This window comes from Apodemus sylvaticus, chromosome 7 (genome assembly GCF_947179515.1).
Source record: "Apodemus sylvaticus chromosome 7, mApoSyl1.1, whole genome shotgun sequence".
NCBI lineage: Eukaryota > Metazoa > Chordata > Mammalia > Rodentia > Muridae > Apodemus > Apodemus sylvaticus.
Window position 1 is genome coordinate 67,610,441 of NC_067478.1, and position 18,471 is coordinate 67,628,911.

General features: G+C 46.7%; 1 protein-coding gene across 13 annotated transcripts in view; it reads right to left on the reverse strand.

Moving 5' to 3' along the window:
- Positions 1 to 16,760: 16,760 nt before the first annotated feature.
- Positions 16,761 to 18,471, reverse strand: part of Tle3 (TLE family member 3, transcriptional corepressor) — a 44,633-nt gene continuing 42,922 nt past the window's right edge. For all 13 annotated transcript variants that reach the window (XM_052188126.1, XM_052188122.1, XM_052188119.1 and 10 more), the window contains one exon: positions 16,761 to 18,229. In XM_052188126.1, coding sequence (XP_052044086.1) covers positions 18,122 to 18,229 — 108 coding nt within the window. In that variant the 3' untranslated portion in view covers positions 16,761 to 18,121. The remainder of the gene's footprint in view (positions 18,230 to 18,471) is intronic.

The following is an 18,471-nucleotide window of genomic DNA, read 5'->3' on the forward strand; positions in this document are numbered from 1 at the left end:
ACTCCTCGTGAATACCCCTGTGTGTATGTGCGCGCGTGTGTGCCTGAAGAGCCTTAATCTTAACCTTAAGTTCTTGCTTCTCTCCTGAGTAGAGGGGGCCTAGAGAAAGTACAGAGGGAGAAATGCACTCAGAGTCTTCGAGCAGAGTCATTTGTCATTTGCATGCTGAGTGCCCTACCCTAGGCAGGCTCAGCAAGAGGTTGCAGCTGGGCAGCCAGCCTTCCAGCTGTGTGAAGTGGGAGGAGGCGGGACCCGCAGCCTCTGTGCCTGGGCTGACAGCTCTGGAGAGTGCCCCTCCCCCAGCAGAGCTGTTGCAATAAGTCTTGTGATGAGGACTCTCTCAGACTTTGCTACAGCAGTGTGGGGGAGCAGCAACTGTGACTCCTCTCATATATTTTTTAAAGTCTGAAAAGCTGGGCAGTCGTGTGCATGTCTTTAGTTTCGGTACTTGAGAGGCAAAGGCAGGCAGATCTGGTCTACAGAGCAAGTTCCAGGATAGCCAGGGCTGCACAGAGAAACCCTGTCTCAAAAAACAAAACAAAACAAAACAAAACAAAACAAAACAGAGCAGAACAGAACAGAACAGAGCAGACATCTGAAGGCTGACTCTGTAGTTCAGTTCACAGTGCTAGCCTAACATGCCCCAGCATGGCGTAAATCCAACGTAGTGGTACATGCCTATGATCTTGACACTTGGGAGGTAGAGGGGCAGAGGTGTTAAAGTCATCCTTGGCTACATAGGGAGTTCAAGGACAGCCTGAGTTCTGAAAGAATACCAAAATGAAGAGGCCAGCAGGGTGACTATATCCCCGTGTCTGGGACTCAGTGGCCTCTGTCACTGCTGTTCTTTTTCTTGTTTATCTGTATCTCCCAAATTCTCCACAGTCTGAATTCACTGTCGTTTCAAATTGATAATAGAGTGAAGCACTAGGCAGGCACCCACTGTGGAGATAGCAGCCTTCATACTGGGGGAGGAAACTGAGGGCAGGCAAAGCCGGGGACTCAATCCTGAGGCCTGGGGGGAGGCGATGCCCCCTCTCTGAGCAGTGCAGATCCCTGCCTGGACCGCCCAGCTCACTGGCTTGTTCCGGCTGTGCCTGGCTCAGACAATGTGAACGCACAATCATTCATTATAACTCAATTACAGTGATTAAAGCTGGTGGCATGCAGAGGCAGGAGGGAGTGTTGCCAACAAAATTTACACTCCGTGTCATCAGCAAGAGATAACAGCAGCTGACAGCCCGCCGCCTCCCCTGCCATCTGCTCCGTGTGGCCGCCTGAGGGGCAAGAGCAGCGGCTGTGCTCACAGTGGCCTTGAGTGCTGAGATGAGCCGCCTGGGGGCTAAGCTAGGACTTGAGCGGGGTGCTTGCGGGTGTGGGGGGGAAGGGAGGAGAGGAGGGGGGAGGGGGGAGGAGTCCTGGGCGCATCCATACAGCTGGCTCTGACATCCCACGTGCAGACTGGGGTTGTGTGTGGCAGGGCAGGGGGCTAAGACTGTTGGAGGGTTTTTCATCCACTGTAGCACAGGTTGGCTTTCTGAGATCTGGTTTCCCCTCCATGTTCTAGAAGAGGAAACTGAGGCACAGATACACAAAGGACAAATAAATTAAGACAGTTATCTGGAACAGAGTCACAGCTCAGACCCTCCCCCTCTCTTGTTTTCCTGGAGAGGGAAGTTACCATCATACTTAGCTTCAGGGAGGTGGAGCCAAGATCAAGCCCTTCACCCTGGGACCCTGAATAAGTCCCTGATGATAGCAGAGGGGTTTGTGAGGTAGTGCAGGGAGTGCTAAGCCCAGACGGTGCTATGGAAAAATAGGACTATGACATTTGTCCCAGATATGAGGAGACTCAGGTCATGGCTACCAGGAAGGACTGGGAGGGGAAATGGAGGCCAAGGTCAGAGGTGAGATCTGCGTCATGAGCCTGCGGGGTGAAGAACAGAACTGCCTTCCTTAATGCAAGATGACAGTGACCCAGGTCACCGAGACCTTGGGGCCTGCAGCTCTGAGTTTTGGGGTAACAAGGCTCCTGTACACTGGCCCAGCAGACAGACTGCTCCCTATCACGGTGGGCCTTTGCTGAGCTCCAGGGACCCATGATGCATTGTGTGACATAGTAGGTAAGGGGGTGGGGGGGGTGAGGCTCTTTTTCTCTCGATTGTTTCAGAATACTTCTTTGTGTGCTTGTTTTATGTATGTATGTATGTATGTATGTATGTATGTATGTGTGTATGTATCTATGTATGTATGTAGAGACAGGTGCTCGTGCAGCCCTTGTTGCCCTTTTGTTAAGTAGCCAAGGCTGGCCTTAAATGTATGATCCTCCTACCTCCATCTCCCAAGAGACGTTTAGGCAGATGTCACAACACCTAGTTCTATGGGATGCTGGGACTCCAACCCAGGGCTTTGTGCTTGCTAAGCAATCACTCTACCAACAGAGCTCCACCCCAGGCCCTGGTTGCTATAGGTCACTCTTTCAAGCTCGTGATTCTCACATGGCCCAAGTCACACTCACCATGGTTGAGTCTACGTGCCAGCTGCCCACTGCCAGACAGGCCCTTCCTTGCCTTAGTAGCTAACTAATCTCCAAACCTACCCCAGACAAGCATGCCCTTGGCTCGCCGAGGACATGTCTGATTCTCATGGGTTCTCAGTGGACCCCTCTCCCTGTTCTCCGTGGAGCAGGCTTTGCACATACTGCAGCTATGCAAACCAAAGCTGGCCCTCCCCAGGGCTTTCCTGCTTCATCCATTAGTTTTTCAGAGTCCAGCTCAGACCTCACCTCCTCCATGAAGCTATCTTGACCCCAAAACTCAGGAAACACTTTCTATGGGGTCCTGTGTCCTTGTGCTAGTGTCCTGGGAACCCTAATCAGGGGATATTAGGGTCATCTTGGGAACAGGACCACTAGTTGTCTTCAACCCCTGACAACAGCTTGGAGGCAGGGCTTGAGTACTACTATGTTTTCCTTTGTTGTTGTTTGGGCTATTTTAAGACAAGTTCTCATATAGCTCATATTTGCCTTGCACTGGTAGATAGCCCAGGATGACCTTGAACTCTCGATCCATCTGCTTCCGCCCCCTGATTGCTGGGATCATGGGCTTGTATCGTCACAACTGGTTTTTGGCTGGGTCCTATTAGCTTCTGAAGTCTAAGTGAAGTAGGGTCTTAGGAAATGTCACAACTGCAAAGATGCTGAAGCAGGGAGGGGAGAGCAGACAGGTGCTGCCCACAAGGAGGAGGACCAGTGTGGGAGGACAGAAGGTCCTAGGATGGCTACCCTCCCCCATTTCATTCATGAATCCACTCCTATAGCCACCCCATCCCATGGTGTCTTCCACCTCGGGCCTCCAGGCAGGTGGATGGGACAGATGATGGCCCAAGCAGGGTCTTGGAACTGTGGCCTATTGAGCCCTTGAGGAGTAGAGAGGGGCAAGCTACAGCTTCTGTCCCCAGTACTTGGCTGGTCAGGACACCTAGAGACTGAGAAACCTGGAGGTGCAATACCAAGTATGAGACCCAGAGAGGAGAGCTTTGTTCCCCTGGAGGGCACAGGCCCTGGAATTCCCCCAACAAGAACTGAAAGAGGAAGCCGATCAGGGCGGTGGAGCTGGGAGGGTGGGGAGGGTTACCATGCAAAACTCCAGGCACCTGGCTCTGGGTACCCAGCGTGAGCAACTGGTTCCTCTGTTCTGCAACTGCACTGGGCACTGGACACTGGACACCGGGGATACCAAGATTTGACAGTGCTTCCGAGCAACTTCTAGTTTATTCTCTGTGCTCTCTGGGCCTCAGTTTCTCCATCTGTAACAAAGAGGTCAGACCAGATCAGGATTCCATCAACCTATAAGTTCAGAAGGCCCTGATTGCCACCAGCCCACAGAACAGGCACAATAGTTTCTTTCCTATTGCTCTGGTAAAATACTCAGGCAAAGGCAATGTAAGGAAGGAGGAAAGAGTATTTTGGCTCCCAGTTCAAAGGTACTGTCCATTATGGCGGGTTGAAGATGTCATAGAGCTTGAGGCAGCTGGGACATTGCATCCACAGTCAGGAAGCAGGAGGCTGGTGTTCACCTAGCTTTCTCCTTTAGGTCTGGTCTGACATAGAATGCTTTACCCATAGTTAAGGCGGGTCTTCCCACCTCAGTTAACCCAATCTCAATAACACTTTTCAGGCATGCCCAAAGGCCTGTCACCTGGGTGATTCTAGAACCTGCGAAGCTGACGATTAGCCATCAGGAATGTGGGGTGTGAGCATTGAGACCCGCATTCCTCTAAGACCCTGGCTCACCTCTGTTCATGCAGAAGGAGCGGGAAGAGCTGCAGGCAGGGCTGGCTAGCTCTGGCACAGTGTTCATTGCTAGCTCCTGAGAGGTTGGGTTTTCATTGAGGGTTACTATGCCAGTTACTCTTTAGATAGACATTTTCTTTCAAAAGCAATTTAAAGATAAGTCAGCCATTGTCGGCTGGTGGGTACTGGGCTAGAGAAAGTATCACTAAGGGACGATTGACTGATCGCTGTGACTTGGATGTTTGGGTCCAGGAGGCTCTGCCCATTTTAGAGGATACTAGGAGTTCTCTTAAGAGTAGCTCCCCAGGGGCTCTCCATCTCTGGAATAAATCACTCCTTAAGCTTAAGGTGAGTTAATCAGCTCAGAGACCACTGCGTCTAAATTAGGTCTTCTCTTAGCAAACCACTTCAAAAATCATCTCCTCTGCAAAGCCTTCATGGATACATCCCCTTCTGAGGAGCCTTGCAGCACAGTGTTCAAGCAATGCTTTGCAATTGGTGGGTTTGCTTTCCCTATCAGCAGGGGCATTTTAGGAGGGCGTGGCCCTGCTCCTGTTCCCCTAGCCTCCAGCCCAGATCTGCTTTGCCTGTGTTGTTGTAGTGGGAGAGGCTTGGCTTCAGGGTCTGAGCTGAAGAGTTTTCAGATTCTATTCTTTCTACTTCTTTATTTAAGGAAAGGAAACTGTTCATTGAAAGCATGGTGTTCCAGGCATTCAGTAACTGCTGATCTGGCGTCTGTGCATGGCAGACACTCTGCTGGGTGCCACACACACAGTAGTGACCAAAGCCAGATGTAGTCCTTCAGAAAGTCACAGGCAAGTGTCAGAGAAGTGAGGCTGGGGGTGGGGGGGTTGGGGTTGGGGAGGGGCAAAGGGCTACAGCAAAGGGCAGATTTGACCTTCCCCTTCCCCTTCCCTTAGGGGTGAACCACTCACAGTTGAATCTGCTTTGGAAAGGAGAATCAGATGCATCAAGGGTAAATAACATCCTGTAACTCTCTGTGTGGACATTAATATACACACTTGAGCACGTATACACACACACACACACGCACATATGCACACAAAACACTTGAATACATACACAAAGACACATGTGTGTATAGACATACACATGCATACAAATGCCCAGAAAAACACATAAATACACATACTCATACACATATGTACACACAAACACATGCATATGCAAACAGACACAGACACATGCATGCACAAAATTCGCCACCCCCTCTTCTGGAAAAGCCTCCAAATAGTGGCCATCCTCTTAGCATCCTGCTCCCCTGACATGCAGGTGTGGTGTCTGATTCTACTTCTTACTGAAAGGACTCAGCTTTGTTGGGGGAAGGGCTGCCTCCATGTTTAAAGCAGACCATTCAGGTGCAGTAGCCAGCAGTGATGCTGGGAAGTCCTTGCGAGCTCTCGGGTGTCAGTGGGGACAATCTGATAAGTGGTGAGCACAATAATGCCTCTTGACTGAAACATACACCAAATTATTTAAATCCATATTGCCGCAGTAATATTTTCAAAGAGAAATCTTCAGAGGTCAATTTTTTAATAGACATCTTGATACACATTTGTTCATGTGCCCACAAGTCCATGTGTCACGGGTGTGCACCTGGAGGTCAGGGCTGGCCCTCACTGCCCACCTGGTTTGAAATACGGTATCTTGTTCATCGCTGTATACACCAGGCTAGCTGGCCTTCCTCTGCCTCCCATGTCACCCTGGGAGCATTGAGGATTAAAGACAAACTCTACTGCCCTCAGACCCATGGCTTGACTTCAGTTCTGAGGATCCATACTCAGCAAGAGCTTTACCCACTGAGCCATCTCCCCACACCAAATGCATTCTAGAATTACCAGCATCTCACTAGCTTCCCTATTGCTGTCCTCACATGTCCTTATGTTGCCATTGTCACTAAGGTATTAACTTACTATTAAAAAAACCTGGAACATACAAGTACACCAAGCATTCATGATGTGCTTTCTATGCATACTGCTTCACAGTTGCAGAATGGTTGAAGGGAGAGGCAGTTTCTCTTTACTCACAGTAGCTGCACAAAAGCACACTCAATACCTGGCCTCCCTAACTCCATTCTTTCTCCTGCCAGCTCTTTTGCCTCTTTACCCATTTTCTTCCTCCTGAGACACTCTCTTCTGCAATTACCCTGGGTTTCCAAAATGACAAGATAGATCAATATCCCTGAAACAAGTACTGCTGGACAGAATGCCCCTGATGAGATCACCCCCAAAGGTGGCGAAATTACCCATGTTGGAAACTGAGGGTGCATCTCAGAGCAGGAGCAATCATCCCAAGGGACCTAGATTGCCTCCCTCACAGATCAGCGGCAATAACCGCTCAGTTACATCACTGGCCTGCCTAGTCACCTATGCCGGTGACTACGCAAACCCCACCCCTAGCTCCCCAATACCTCTCACTATTTTCCTTTCCTATAAAATCTCAGCATCCCCTTCAGTCCCTTGAAGACAGGTTTGGGTCTACTCCAGCTCTGTCTGCTTTTCCTAATGAGCTCCCACCCATCAAAGATTCTTCTCTTTGATTGGCATATTGAGATGGCATCCCTGCCTATCTCGACTCTCAGAACTGGAGCCTTTGACCTAAAATTACCCCTGTAATTTTGATGACAAACCTTGATGATCCAGCTAGTAGGAGAAACGATGCCTTTTGGACATTAGCCAATCACAGTGGCTCAGTCTCTGATGAAATGGGGAGACTGAATGGTCCCACACAATTGCTGAGGTTCCTTTTACTCTTGGGACCTCTCCTCATCCTCAGCTTGGGGATTCTTTCTACCACTGCTGATGAAGCGGAGGAATAAGTATGTGGACCCACAGTAAAATGCCACAATCCTTTCCTACAGTGCACACTGGGTTCTGGATTTTTGGAAGGTTTTGTTGCTGCTGCTGCTGCTGGTGGTGGCAGTGGTTTGGTTTGGTTTGGTTTGGCTTTTCTTTTGTTTGTTTAAACTCTGAGATCCTGGAATCAAGCCATTTGTTTTCGACAAGGAAATCTGAAATTATGCAGGAACAGCTGTACCAAATGTCGGGCAGAGATACAAGGTAACTTAAGGAGGCAGGGTGTTGGGAAATCTCTCTTGGGCTTTGTATAACATGGAGTACCAAGTCTGTACTGTGAGGAAGGCCCCAGGAGAGTGCTGGTCCAGCCAAGGAGAAGATGGTAAGTTATGTGAGCACAGCCTGAGTTTGCATTGGATGCAAAAGCCTCAAGTGGTTTCTTATGGGGTTCTCTCTGTCTCTGTCTCTGTCTCTGTCTCTGTCTCTGTCTCTCTCTCTCTCTCTCTCTCTCTCTAACTGTTTTACAGTAGGAATTATTTCATCTGGCACTAGGAACATGAGCTAAAGTTTCTGACACAAACCCAAATGGCACTGTAGACTATTCAACTATTACTTTTTGATTTCTGGGGTGAGAAGCTGGACTTAACTAAGTTATGGTAAACCAGACTGGCATTTCTGGCATAGGATTTCAGTTACACTAACTATCTAATGGATTTCCATAATAATCATCAGTGAGGGCAACATTCAGAAAGAGACACACATAGGTACTCCCAAAGGACTCCCCACACCCTGCCTGGATCTGAGCGGGCCTTAGAACCTAACTGCAGATTAGCAATCAGAAAAAATCGAAACCATGAAACTCATGAATCACAGAAAGAAATACTGGAAATTACGAGTCCTGAATGAGAACTATAAATGCATTTTATTATTGTACTTATCACTGTTCTCATCTATGTGACAAACGCCTGACTGAAGCTGGAGGACATTGTTGTGGTACAAAGTTTCGGGCCATCATGGTGGTGGTGGGTGTGGCAGCGGGCTGGAGTGACTTGTGGCCAGGAAGTGGGAATGTTGGGCAGCTACTCTTCACATCCTTATAATAGGTCAGGAAGGAGGGTGCTCAGACAGGAACCGGACGTGATGTCACACATCACGGGATATCAATGACCCACTTCTGCTAGAAATACCACAAGTGTCTAAGCGTCCACAAACCCCCAGAGCAGCCATGCCAGCTGGGTACCATGTGTTCAAGTGCATGAGCCCATGGAGAGCATGTTACAGTCAAACAGAACAGAGATACTTATGTTAAATGGTGCTATTCAGGTTATATCTTACAATCCAATCCTACCTTTTGGATTTGGTAAAAAACTTTTACTATTTTAGTGATGAAATGTCTGCAGCTTCCCAGATAAGCATCCAGTGGAGGCAACCACATGATGAGTGGATGTCCCGGGGTGCTCAGGTGCGGTTTCCTGAGGACAAGTGACGGCTTCCTGGAGTCAATACACTGTCCCCTCAACTTTCTATGCATGTTGTTCACAATAAAAAAGCCAAACAAACCTTACCCACATCGTTTCTGCCTGAGCTGGGCGCTCTTGTTTACTAACAAAATCATTAGCATCAGGAGACAGCCAGGGGTGGCTCGCACAGGCTCCCAGAATGCGTTGGTAGAAGGTAAGATGTAGGCTGAAGACTAGAGAGATCAAGTGTGTCCCAGGTATCCCAGTGAGCTACAGGAGCTTTGTTCTTTACCCTGGGGGATACCATGCCACCAGAGACCCTGTCAGTCATCAAAATCCATTGCAGAGGCAACTCCTTATGGAGATCTGATCTTCCCAGATCTCTTTAACTGTAGAGTATATAAGCATAGGAAAAAAACATACCAGATCAACTACACAAATATCTAAACTACATTTTAATGTTTTCTTAAGGTTTTTTTTGCTCTCTCTCTCTCTCTCTCTCTCTCTCTCTCTCTCTCTCTCTCTCTCTCTCTCTCTCCAGTGCTAGAGAACTCGGTGCCATATAAGTGGGATTCTAGGTAAGTACTCTACCACTGAGCCACAATCCTAGACTTACATTTTTTAAATGTGATAGCTGGATGTGAATGCTGCCTCTTCCTGTTTCTCTTCTTTCTCTCTCCTGGCATGCAGGAGCAGTATCTCAGCTCAGTTAATTATATGTCTGTGTCTACATCATCTGTACCCATCTATAATCTGTTGTGCATCGTCTCTCTTATCATCTATTATCTATCATTTATCTATCACCTATCTAAATGTCTACACTCAAATAGTTATTTTGTGTGGATTTATGTCTTACATAAACAGAGTGATGTCTCTGAGACTCGCTCTTCTCAAATAGCATTGTGTTTTGAAACTTACCCTTGTTGATACATAAAGTTCTGGCTCATATATTTTAATACCTGTAAATGATCTTTTCACATAAGAACTAGCATAGGTTTAAAGGAATTCTTTCCTCATGAAGATCAGGGTGTTTGGGTTATTTTTACTCAAATGAGGAGGCAACTCAGGTCCCACCCACATTTCTTTGTAGACTTGTGGAAGAGTTTCTCTAGGGTCCATTCTTAGGCATGGAGCTGCCAGGTCTTAGAGAGGTGAGGCTTCTCCCACTTGCAGATTGCCACTGAATCTGTTTACACCCTCCCAGAGTATTTGACAAGATGAATCTATCCTGGTTCTCCCAGATGTTTCCTGTCAAACCAACGTGCTTGCCAATCCAATGGGAGGAGATTGTTCCATCTGTGATTAGTTGTTCGCATTTCCCTCAGAACTCGCAAGATGAAGACCAGTCTTCATCCTTGAACCTTTACCAGTCTATCCAGTTCCCTTTCCCTTGGGTACCTGCCACCATCTTCTACCTACCCCTCTAGTTTTTCCCATTCATGTACTGATTAGGAAGAATCTGAATTTATTATACAATCTAGATGTCCTCGTTTTGCTGATGGTAAATATTGCATTCCCATACTTCATTACTGTTTTCTTATTTCTTGTTGTAAAAGCATTTTGAAGTTTAACATCAAATTCATCTATCTATCTATCTATCTATCTATCTTTCTTTCTTTCTTTCTTTCTATCTATCCATCCATCTATCTATTGTGGTAGCTTTTTTTCCTAGGTTCTGTTCAATGGTCCTTTCTCTCCTCAGGGTTATGGGGTGATTGTAAGACCACAGAACCATACATGGGGCCTTGGCTGCCAGTCATGGAAAGTGACTGAGCTATGCGGCTTGGCCTTATTCTACTGATGAACTCAAGCTCTGAATAGACTATGGAGAGGTGGAGGAAGTGTGGGAGCTGGCTCCTAAGACAGGAAATAGGTCACTGGGATCTTGCCCTCCTTCTTCTTGTTACTGTAGCCTCTGCTTCCTGTTCATCATGAGATGAGTAGCCTCTGCCACAGGTTCCTGCTGCCTACATGTCTTGTTTCTCCACAGACCAGGGTCAACAGATCCAGGGACTTTGAGTTGACGCTTCTGAAACTGTGAGCAAAGAGAAATCTTCCTCCAGAAGTTGTTAGGGTTTGCTGTTGTTGTTTTTGTTGTTGTTGGTTTTTTGTCTGTCTGTCTGTCTGTCTGTCACACAGGTGCAAAAGCTAACTAACATGTTAATCAAATATTCTATCCTAAAAGCTAAAAAAGTCCTTAACTACTGCCCCTAGGCCCCTGGGTTAATTTTTGTGTGTTCTGTGAGTTAGGGAGCCATTTGGGCAATGTAAATGTGGCCTATTGGCTGTCATGGAAGCTTGGTGACCTAACATATGCAAAGTCCTAGGTTTAACCCTTGCACTGTGGGTATGGGGAAAGGTGGTCCACTGTCCAGGAAATATTTGCCACATGATGGTTTCCTCCACTGAAGCCACCATCACCACCTGTGTTTTGGACTCACTTCCCTCTACATAAGGTCCACCTATGGGTTCATAAGAGTGTGTTCTGTTGGTCTGTCTACACCATACTGATAGCGTGCTTTCTTACTACTAATGCATCTTATTACCCAGCAATTCTCTGTCCATTCCATGTTTGTCTTCAAAGTCATATGTGATATTGTGGCTTCTTACTCTTCATATACATTCTAGTATCTGATTACACAGAGAACAACCTGCTCAGATTTTGCATAATTCTGTATTTGTAGACCACTCAGAAAGGCATTCTTTTAAATGAAATTGAATTTTTTTTATCATACACTAGTTTAGCTTATGATCTATAGTATTTTTAAAATTTTTGATAGGATGGTGTAGTTTTTCCTCCATAAATATCTTATGTAGATAAATCCATGGGTAGCTTTTATTGTTGTCTTAAGTGCATTTTTTTAATATTGGGTTTCCCATTGGTTCTTGCTTATGAATATGAGTGCTACTGATTAATGAATATTGATCTTGGATCCTGCTACTTAAATCTCTTATTTGTTTTAATTGTTGTATATTCTCTCCATATGCAGACAAGACGTCTGCAAATAATTACGGCCTTGTTTCATTTCAATCATTGGATCCATGTTTATCGCTTCATTTTGCCTTATTACATTGGTTAATTTGAGGGGTAAATATCATAAAAGCACAGACACTGAAAATGCCATAATGAAACCCATTACTTTGTACAATTGATATATGCTAATAAAAATTTTACATCATAAAAAGAATATTCTTGGTTTTATTCTTGCTAAAATAATGCTTCTAAAACTTTATCATACTTCAATACTTGGCTATAGGCTTAGTATAGACAAACACTATGCTTTCTACTTTGATATGTTTAGAAAAGTCATAGGAACTGGCAGAGATGGCTCAGGTGTTAAGGACATTATCTGCTCTTTCAGAGGACCAGGATTCAATTCCCATCACCCCCATGATGGCTCCCAACCATCTAGAACTCTAGTTCTAGAGGGTCTGACATATTCTTACCCTTCCATGGGCAATGCACACAGACAATGTGTAGACATCTGTAGGCAAGCACCTGTGCACATGAAATACAAATAAAATCTTAAATACATACACAAAATTAAAGTTAGAAGAGTCTTGAATGAGTGTTGACCTTTGTAAGCTGCTTTATTTGCTTCATTTTATTGGTAAGCCTGAGTCACCTGGTGTTTTCCAAACCTTGTGTGTTTTCCAAAGGTTGGTCGTACAGTTCTGTGTCATAGCCCTTTGTCAGTGATATCTGTCATTCATGCCCTTCTTACCCTTGTCCACTCTTCTCCATGTGGTCTACCAGTTCCTCTTAAGCCTTGTTAAAAACCTCTGTTTCTCATGATTAGGTCATGACAAAATGATTGTCAATTGCTTTATGTAGTTTTGGGTGTGTTAGTCTAAGCTTGGGGACTCCTCATTCTGCCTTCTGAGTTTTCATTTATTTAAGGGTTCTCTTTCTATCGGATATGCTAGTAAAATAGATTTAATCCAGCATATTAACTCCCCCCTTTTTGCATGTATATACTATGTATGTATGGGGTGAGGTCTACATGTAGAAAAGAGAGATCAGCATCTGGATATCTTAACTGCTTCTCCACATCACTCTTTGAGGCAGGCTCTCTCCTTGAACTTGAAGCTCACTGTTAAGACTGGCTACTCAGCAAGTTCCCCAGGATTTACCTATCTCAGATCCCAAGGGTTGGAGTTAGATACCCGCCCTCTTAGTGTCAAACCTTTTACATGTGTGCTGGTGTATTAGTTAGGGTTTCTATTGCTGTGATGAAACACCATAACATAAAAAACAAGGTAGGGAAGAAAGGGTTTATTTTGCTTACTTGGTTCATCATCAAAGTCAGGACTGGAACTCAAATCGAGCAAGAACCTGGGCACAGAAGCTGAAGAAGAGGCTGTGGAAGGGCTGCTTACTGGCTTGCTTCTCATGCTTGCTTAGCTTGCTTTCTTATAGAACTCAGGAACCCCCAGCCCAGGAAGGGCACCACCCCCAATGGTCTGTGCCCTCCCCCATTGGTCACTTAGAAAATGCTTAATAGGCATAAGAAAATGCCTACAACTCAATTTTATGGAGGCATTTTCTTAATTGATGTTCCCTTCTCTCAGATGACTTTAGCTTGTGTCAAGTTGACATAAAAACTATCTAACACAGCTGAGGATTCAAACTCAGGTACTCATGCTTGTTATAAAATCATTTTAGCCCTGTAGACCATTTCCGGAGCCGCTGGCCCAGCTTAGGGCATCCCTTTCACTTGCAGTTTTATTGCTAGAATTGGACATTTGACTGTTGCTCTTTACAAATCCAAAAGCATAGTTAATGGACTTCATAGAACCATATAGGCAAACAGTGGCACAGGAAACCTTCTACCTGCATCCCAGGAGACACACAGTGTACAGCCCCAGCCACCTGGCTTCATGTAGTCACCAACCCCCTAAGGTCTCACATGTGAGCCATCAGTTCTGCTCTTTGAGATGCCTAGAAGGGTGTGCTAGCCTGGCCATAACTATGACATAATGCCCAAGCCAGCCTAGTGGAGGAAAGGTTTATTTGGGCTCACTGTCTTAGAGTTCTCAGTTGATAGTTGCTGGCTATTTCTGGGCTGTGGATGAGAACATCATGGTGGAGAGAGTAGAAAATGTGCTCTGCCAGGAAGGCCTATGCTGCATGGCCTTTTTCTTTTTCCTTTTTTATTCCACCTGGGACCTCAGCGTGTCACATTTAGTAAGTCTTCCCCTTACTGTCATCACAGGAGGCATGCTCTGAGCCAGGAGAGCATGGAGTGAATGCAGTGGCTAGCTCAGAATAGGCATGCTACCCAAGCAAGGGCCTGACAGTGGTCAGTTCAGGGTCTTTTAATGGCAGCCATACTGGGAGCCCAGAGAGGTCTAGAGTCCAGCATGGGCATTGAGCCTTCTGCCCCTGAGCTGTACCCCTGGCTCCATCTTTCCCCCAGTCCCATGCATCTTCTTTGCCCAGGGCTCTCCACCAGTCTGCTCATCCTGTACCCTTAGCCTGACTCCTGGACTGGGGAATGGAGACAGGGAAGAGGCATCAAGAACTGGAGCTTGAGAAGCTGGCCTGGGGCAGGAAGGAGGAGGAGTGAGAACTAGATTGGGTTGGGTACCTTAGAACACATTGTTTCTTCTCTCTGAAACCTTCCTCTCCACCTCCCTTTGGCATGTCACCTATGTCCTTCAGGTAGGCTCAGTTTTTTTTTTCTTCCTGGGCGTCCTTTTGCTGAGTCTCTTGGCATGACACTTCACAGCATAGTAGCTGGTTTCTGTCACTGTCTCTCAATGACAGAGAGCTCTGTGAAGGGATTCTTATTGATCCTTACGTCTTAGCAACTAGAACCAGGCCTGACAACATATAAGATTCTATCACATAAGCACCCATTGGATGGACAGATGGATGGATGGATGGATGGGATAAATGGATGGATGGGATAAATGAGTGAAGAGTTGATGGATGTGAGTAGGTAATGGTGGGTGGGTGATGGACAAGCAAGACGAACAGGTGAGTTCTAGAATAGTCCCATGACTGTTCTAGGCTATTTGCCCAACATAAGGAATCTTTCCACCAATAGCATCAGAGAAAGCCCAGGTAGCCTTACTCCCTACATAAGTCTTCCAAACAAGCTGCTGAGTCCTACCCAGCGGTCCTCCACCCTTCCTGAGACGATGACCTGTGATAGTTGAAATGGCTTAGGCTTGGGTGTTAAACAAAAAAATCAAAGGACTCAATATAGATGTCCCTTCACACACCAAAGACCATTTTGTAATTTTTCAGAGTTGGTGGCTGGAGATGCAGTAGGGTGGTGAGAAAGGGCAAGGCAAGGTCTTACTTTGTAGTCCAAGCTGAATTGAAATTCACTAGATAGCCCAGGCTAGCTTCAAATAGACAGCATTCATCTTGTCTCAGCCTCCTAGGTACTGGGATTCCAGGAGACACTATGTCAGCTGGTGTAATAGTTTTTATGTGCTTCATGAATATCGAATATGCTCACTCAATAGACCAGGCTGGCCTTGAACTCAGAGATCCACTTACCACTCCATTCTAAGTGCTGCGATTTAAGGCATAAGCCACCACATGCCTTAAATCTGAACCTCTTCCTCAGTTTTGTTTGGTGTAGAATATTTTATATTGTTGGTGCTAAAAACCTATTTTCTAATTCCCTATTCTATATTCCCATCATTTTGGGGTGGTGGCTATTTTGTAGCCCTTGTGAAGAGATCCTTTAGCCCTGATATCAGGTCCCCAAACCCCCATACTTTGAGCCCTTGTGAACAATCATCTGGAGATGGGGTTACCTGGGGAGCAAAAAATGGCAGGGGAGGGGGAAAGGCTGGAGAATTGCCTTCTCTCTGGAGCTTTGACCAGATCCAAGTATTTGAGCTGTCAGAAACTAATTCTGTCCCCTCCCCCCTCACAAGTACCAATTCCAACCAGCTCATTGGCTCCTTGCTATATCCTGGACGGAGAAAAGGGGATACTAGCCAAGATGGAGCTGTTATAACCCTCAGTCTGAGGTTGTCTCCTCCCTGAAGCCAGTCTATCAAGCAAAACGATCTGGGTGGGCAGCAGTTCTGTCTTGGTTTAGACTGCTTCATTCTGAGACCCTCCCTTGTTTAGTGGCACTCTTCTTTCGTGAAGGACAGCAGGCAACCGGTGTGACTGCCAGTGACCTTGGCACAGTAATAAGTGGAGAACCATTAAAATCCTGGGTCCTCCCCGAGAGGCTTATTTCAGCAGTGGGTGTATGGAGGCCAGGGAATTCATTTTCAGTCTTTTCTGCTTTTCTGGCTTTCTTGGCATCACCCACCTGGCCTTGCCCCATCTGCCTTGCTCAGCATTTAAAAGTACACTTTTGTGATCCAGAGACTGCACATCTCCTGTCACATCTACATCAATGCAGTTTACAAAAAAATGCAGGTTTTCTGGGTCCTGAGGATCATGGCTCTTACTTAAACTACTTCTTTACATGACAGTGGCTTGAAATTTCCTAATTTCCATGAACAGCCATAAATCAGCATGGTGCTGTCCCATGACCTGTCTGCCCCTGAGTCCCATCTTAGCCAGGGATTTCCAGCCTACTTCTGCCTGACCTAAGGCAGTGGTGTAGGCAGGCTCTGGACTATAAAAAGCCCAAAAGCCCTGTATGGACCTTTGATGGGGTGGGAGGAAGGAGAGAGGAGGGAGGCCGAGGTGACAATGGGTATAGGGGCTGCCTGATGACATAGTTGCTTCCCAGGTTCCAGAATGCAATTGGACCAACCATGGACCCCACTTTCCCAGGCATGACTGAGACACTGGAGGGAAAAAGGCAATTAAAACACAACAATCAAACCGACCTTTTTAAATAGTAACTTTTAAAAATATAAAAAGCTTCATTACAATGACTTTTCAATTTTTCTTTTTTCTTCAGGAATAACTCTCTTCCACCCTAACCCTCCCTTCTGGCTAGAGCCTTAACAAGTGGTGTCCAGTGACCATCTGAAACCCAAAGACAGACGGACAGACTCCAAACAGGCAAGACAACATGCCTCTCAGGAAGGTGCAGGGTGCCACGGTCTTTCCATGTCCCAACATCCATCCTGTTCGGGGCAGCCGCTCAACTGGAGCAGTGGCGATGGGCAGGTATTAGACACCTTCATCTTTTTTCCCAGACTGAGTCCCACATTATAAAATAATCCATAAAAATGCAATATAAAAACTCTCTTCCATATGCTACATCCATGGAGAGCCCACCAGCCGGGCTCACGCGGTCTTTAGCTTTTCTTTAATAAAACAACAAAAAGACCCAAAACAAAACAAGGCAAACCTAATACCACAAACATTGGTACCCTAGGGTGATATCTGCAGGTGACTTTCCGTCTGCCCCAGGCCCCAGCCCGCTGTCCCGCCCATCTTCTCAGACTTACAACCCTGGGGGTCACCATTTCCCCGCTTCAGGGAGCAGAAAGGGCTGAGAGCAGGAAAGGGGAGACGGCATCTTATCAAAGGATATCACTTCTAATTATTTTTATTCAAATTAAAAAAAAAAAAAGCACCCACACCAGTCGCTGTTTTTCTCTGGTAGCTCCCTGAGCTGAGTCGCTTTGTCTCCCCCCCACCCCCACATGGAATCCTTTCTAGGCTGCGCTGGAGGAGAGTCAGAGAGGGAGTTCCCCTGAACTTCCGTTCCTCATCACAATGATTGAGTGTGCACCAAAGAGAAAGATGGGGTGGGGGCGGGGGACAGGGAGAGATGAAGGTCAGGAGGTGTGAGGGCAAGGCAAGAGACAGACGGAGCAAAGGAACCCACAGGAAATCCTCGCTGTTCCTGTGGGTAATAGCCCAGGCTGGCCCATCCCAGGACTGTCCATCAGCTTGTCTGTCCATCTGCCTATCATTCCATCTAAAGATGGCGCTAAAACCCGTGTGGAGACACACGCCTGTTCCAGTGGGCCAGGATGGTTTGCCCACCCCCAGGAAGCTTCTGGTTCTGCTCCCCAACTCTCTATCTCTGCCTACTTTCCCCTCAGAACAGCTGTTTAAAAAATTAAGAAAGAAAAAAAAAGAAAGAAAAGCCACCACCATGAGTGGGTCACAAATACAGCAGGCAAAATACACGGCGAGCATTGGTGGGAAGGGGCCTCCTCCCCCCGGGCCAGTCAGCAACCACAGTCTCTTATTTACATTGTTCACAAACCTTGTGCACTGCACAATCAGAATGAGGCGCCCCTCCCCAGAAACAATGTCTACTCCTGCACCCCCCCTCCAACCCAGAGTAGGGAGGGAACAGGTCAGAAAGGGGAGGAAGAGACAGACTCATGAGGATGTCTGTGGGGGAAACGGAAGCAGAAGCCTCCAGAGAAATCTAATTGAAGCATCTGCCAGCACTGGTTAGGGGAGAGGAGAAAGTCCTTCAAGTCTGTCAGACACATCAATCCATGAAGGGGCGTGCATCCTCTCCACCTTCGGGAGGGCAGCCCCACAATGCTGCTCCCTCATTCTTCTGCCATCCTCGGGGCCTGGCCAGCATCTCCCTGTCAGGGCTGTGTGGGTGTCTCCCAGAGTTTGACAGGCCTGTTAGAGTCCTTGTTCAGTAGATGACCTCGTAAACTGTGGCCTTCTTGTCACCAGAGCCTGTTACAATATATTTGTCATCCGCTGAAATGTCACAGCTCAAGACAGATGAGGATTCTTTTGACTGGGGGAGGAAGACATGGAGAAACAGGAAGACATTTAGTGTGGGGAGAAAACAAGAGAGGGATTCACTCTGGGTACTCCCTGGCACCTCAGGGCTTTGAACGAAATCTCCTCCTACTCTCCAGCGCAGGCTGGAGCAGGTGCTGGTAGAAAGAGGCCCATTTCCTCTAGGGCTTGGAGTGCCCTCCCACCTGCCTCTTCACATGGAACAGTAGTATGGTCTTCTCCAGGTTTAAGGATGAA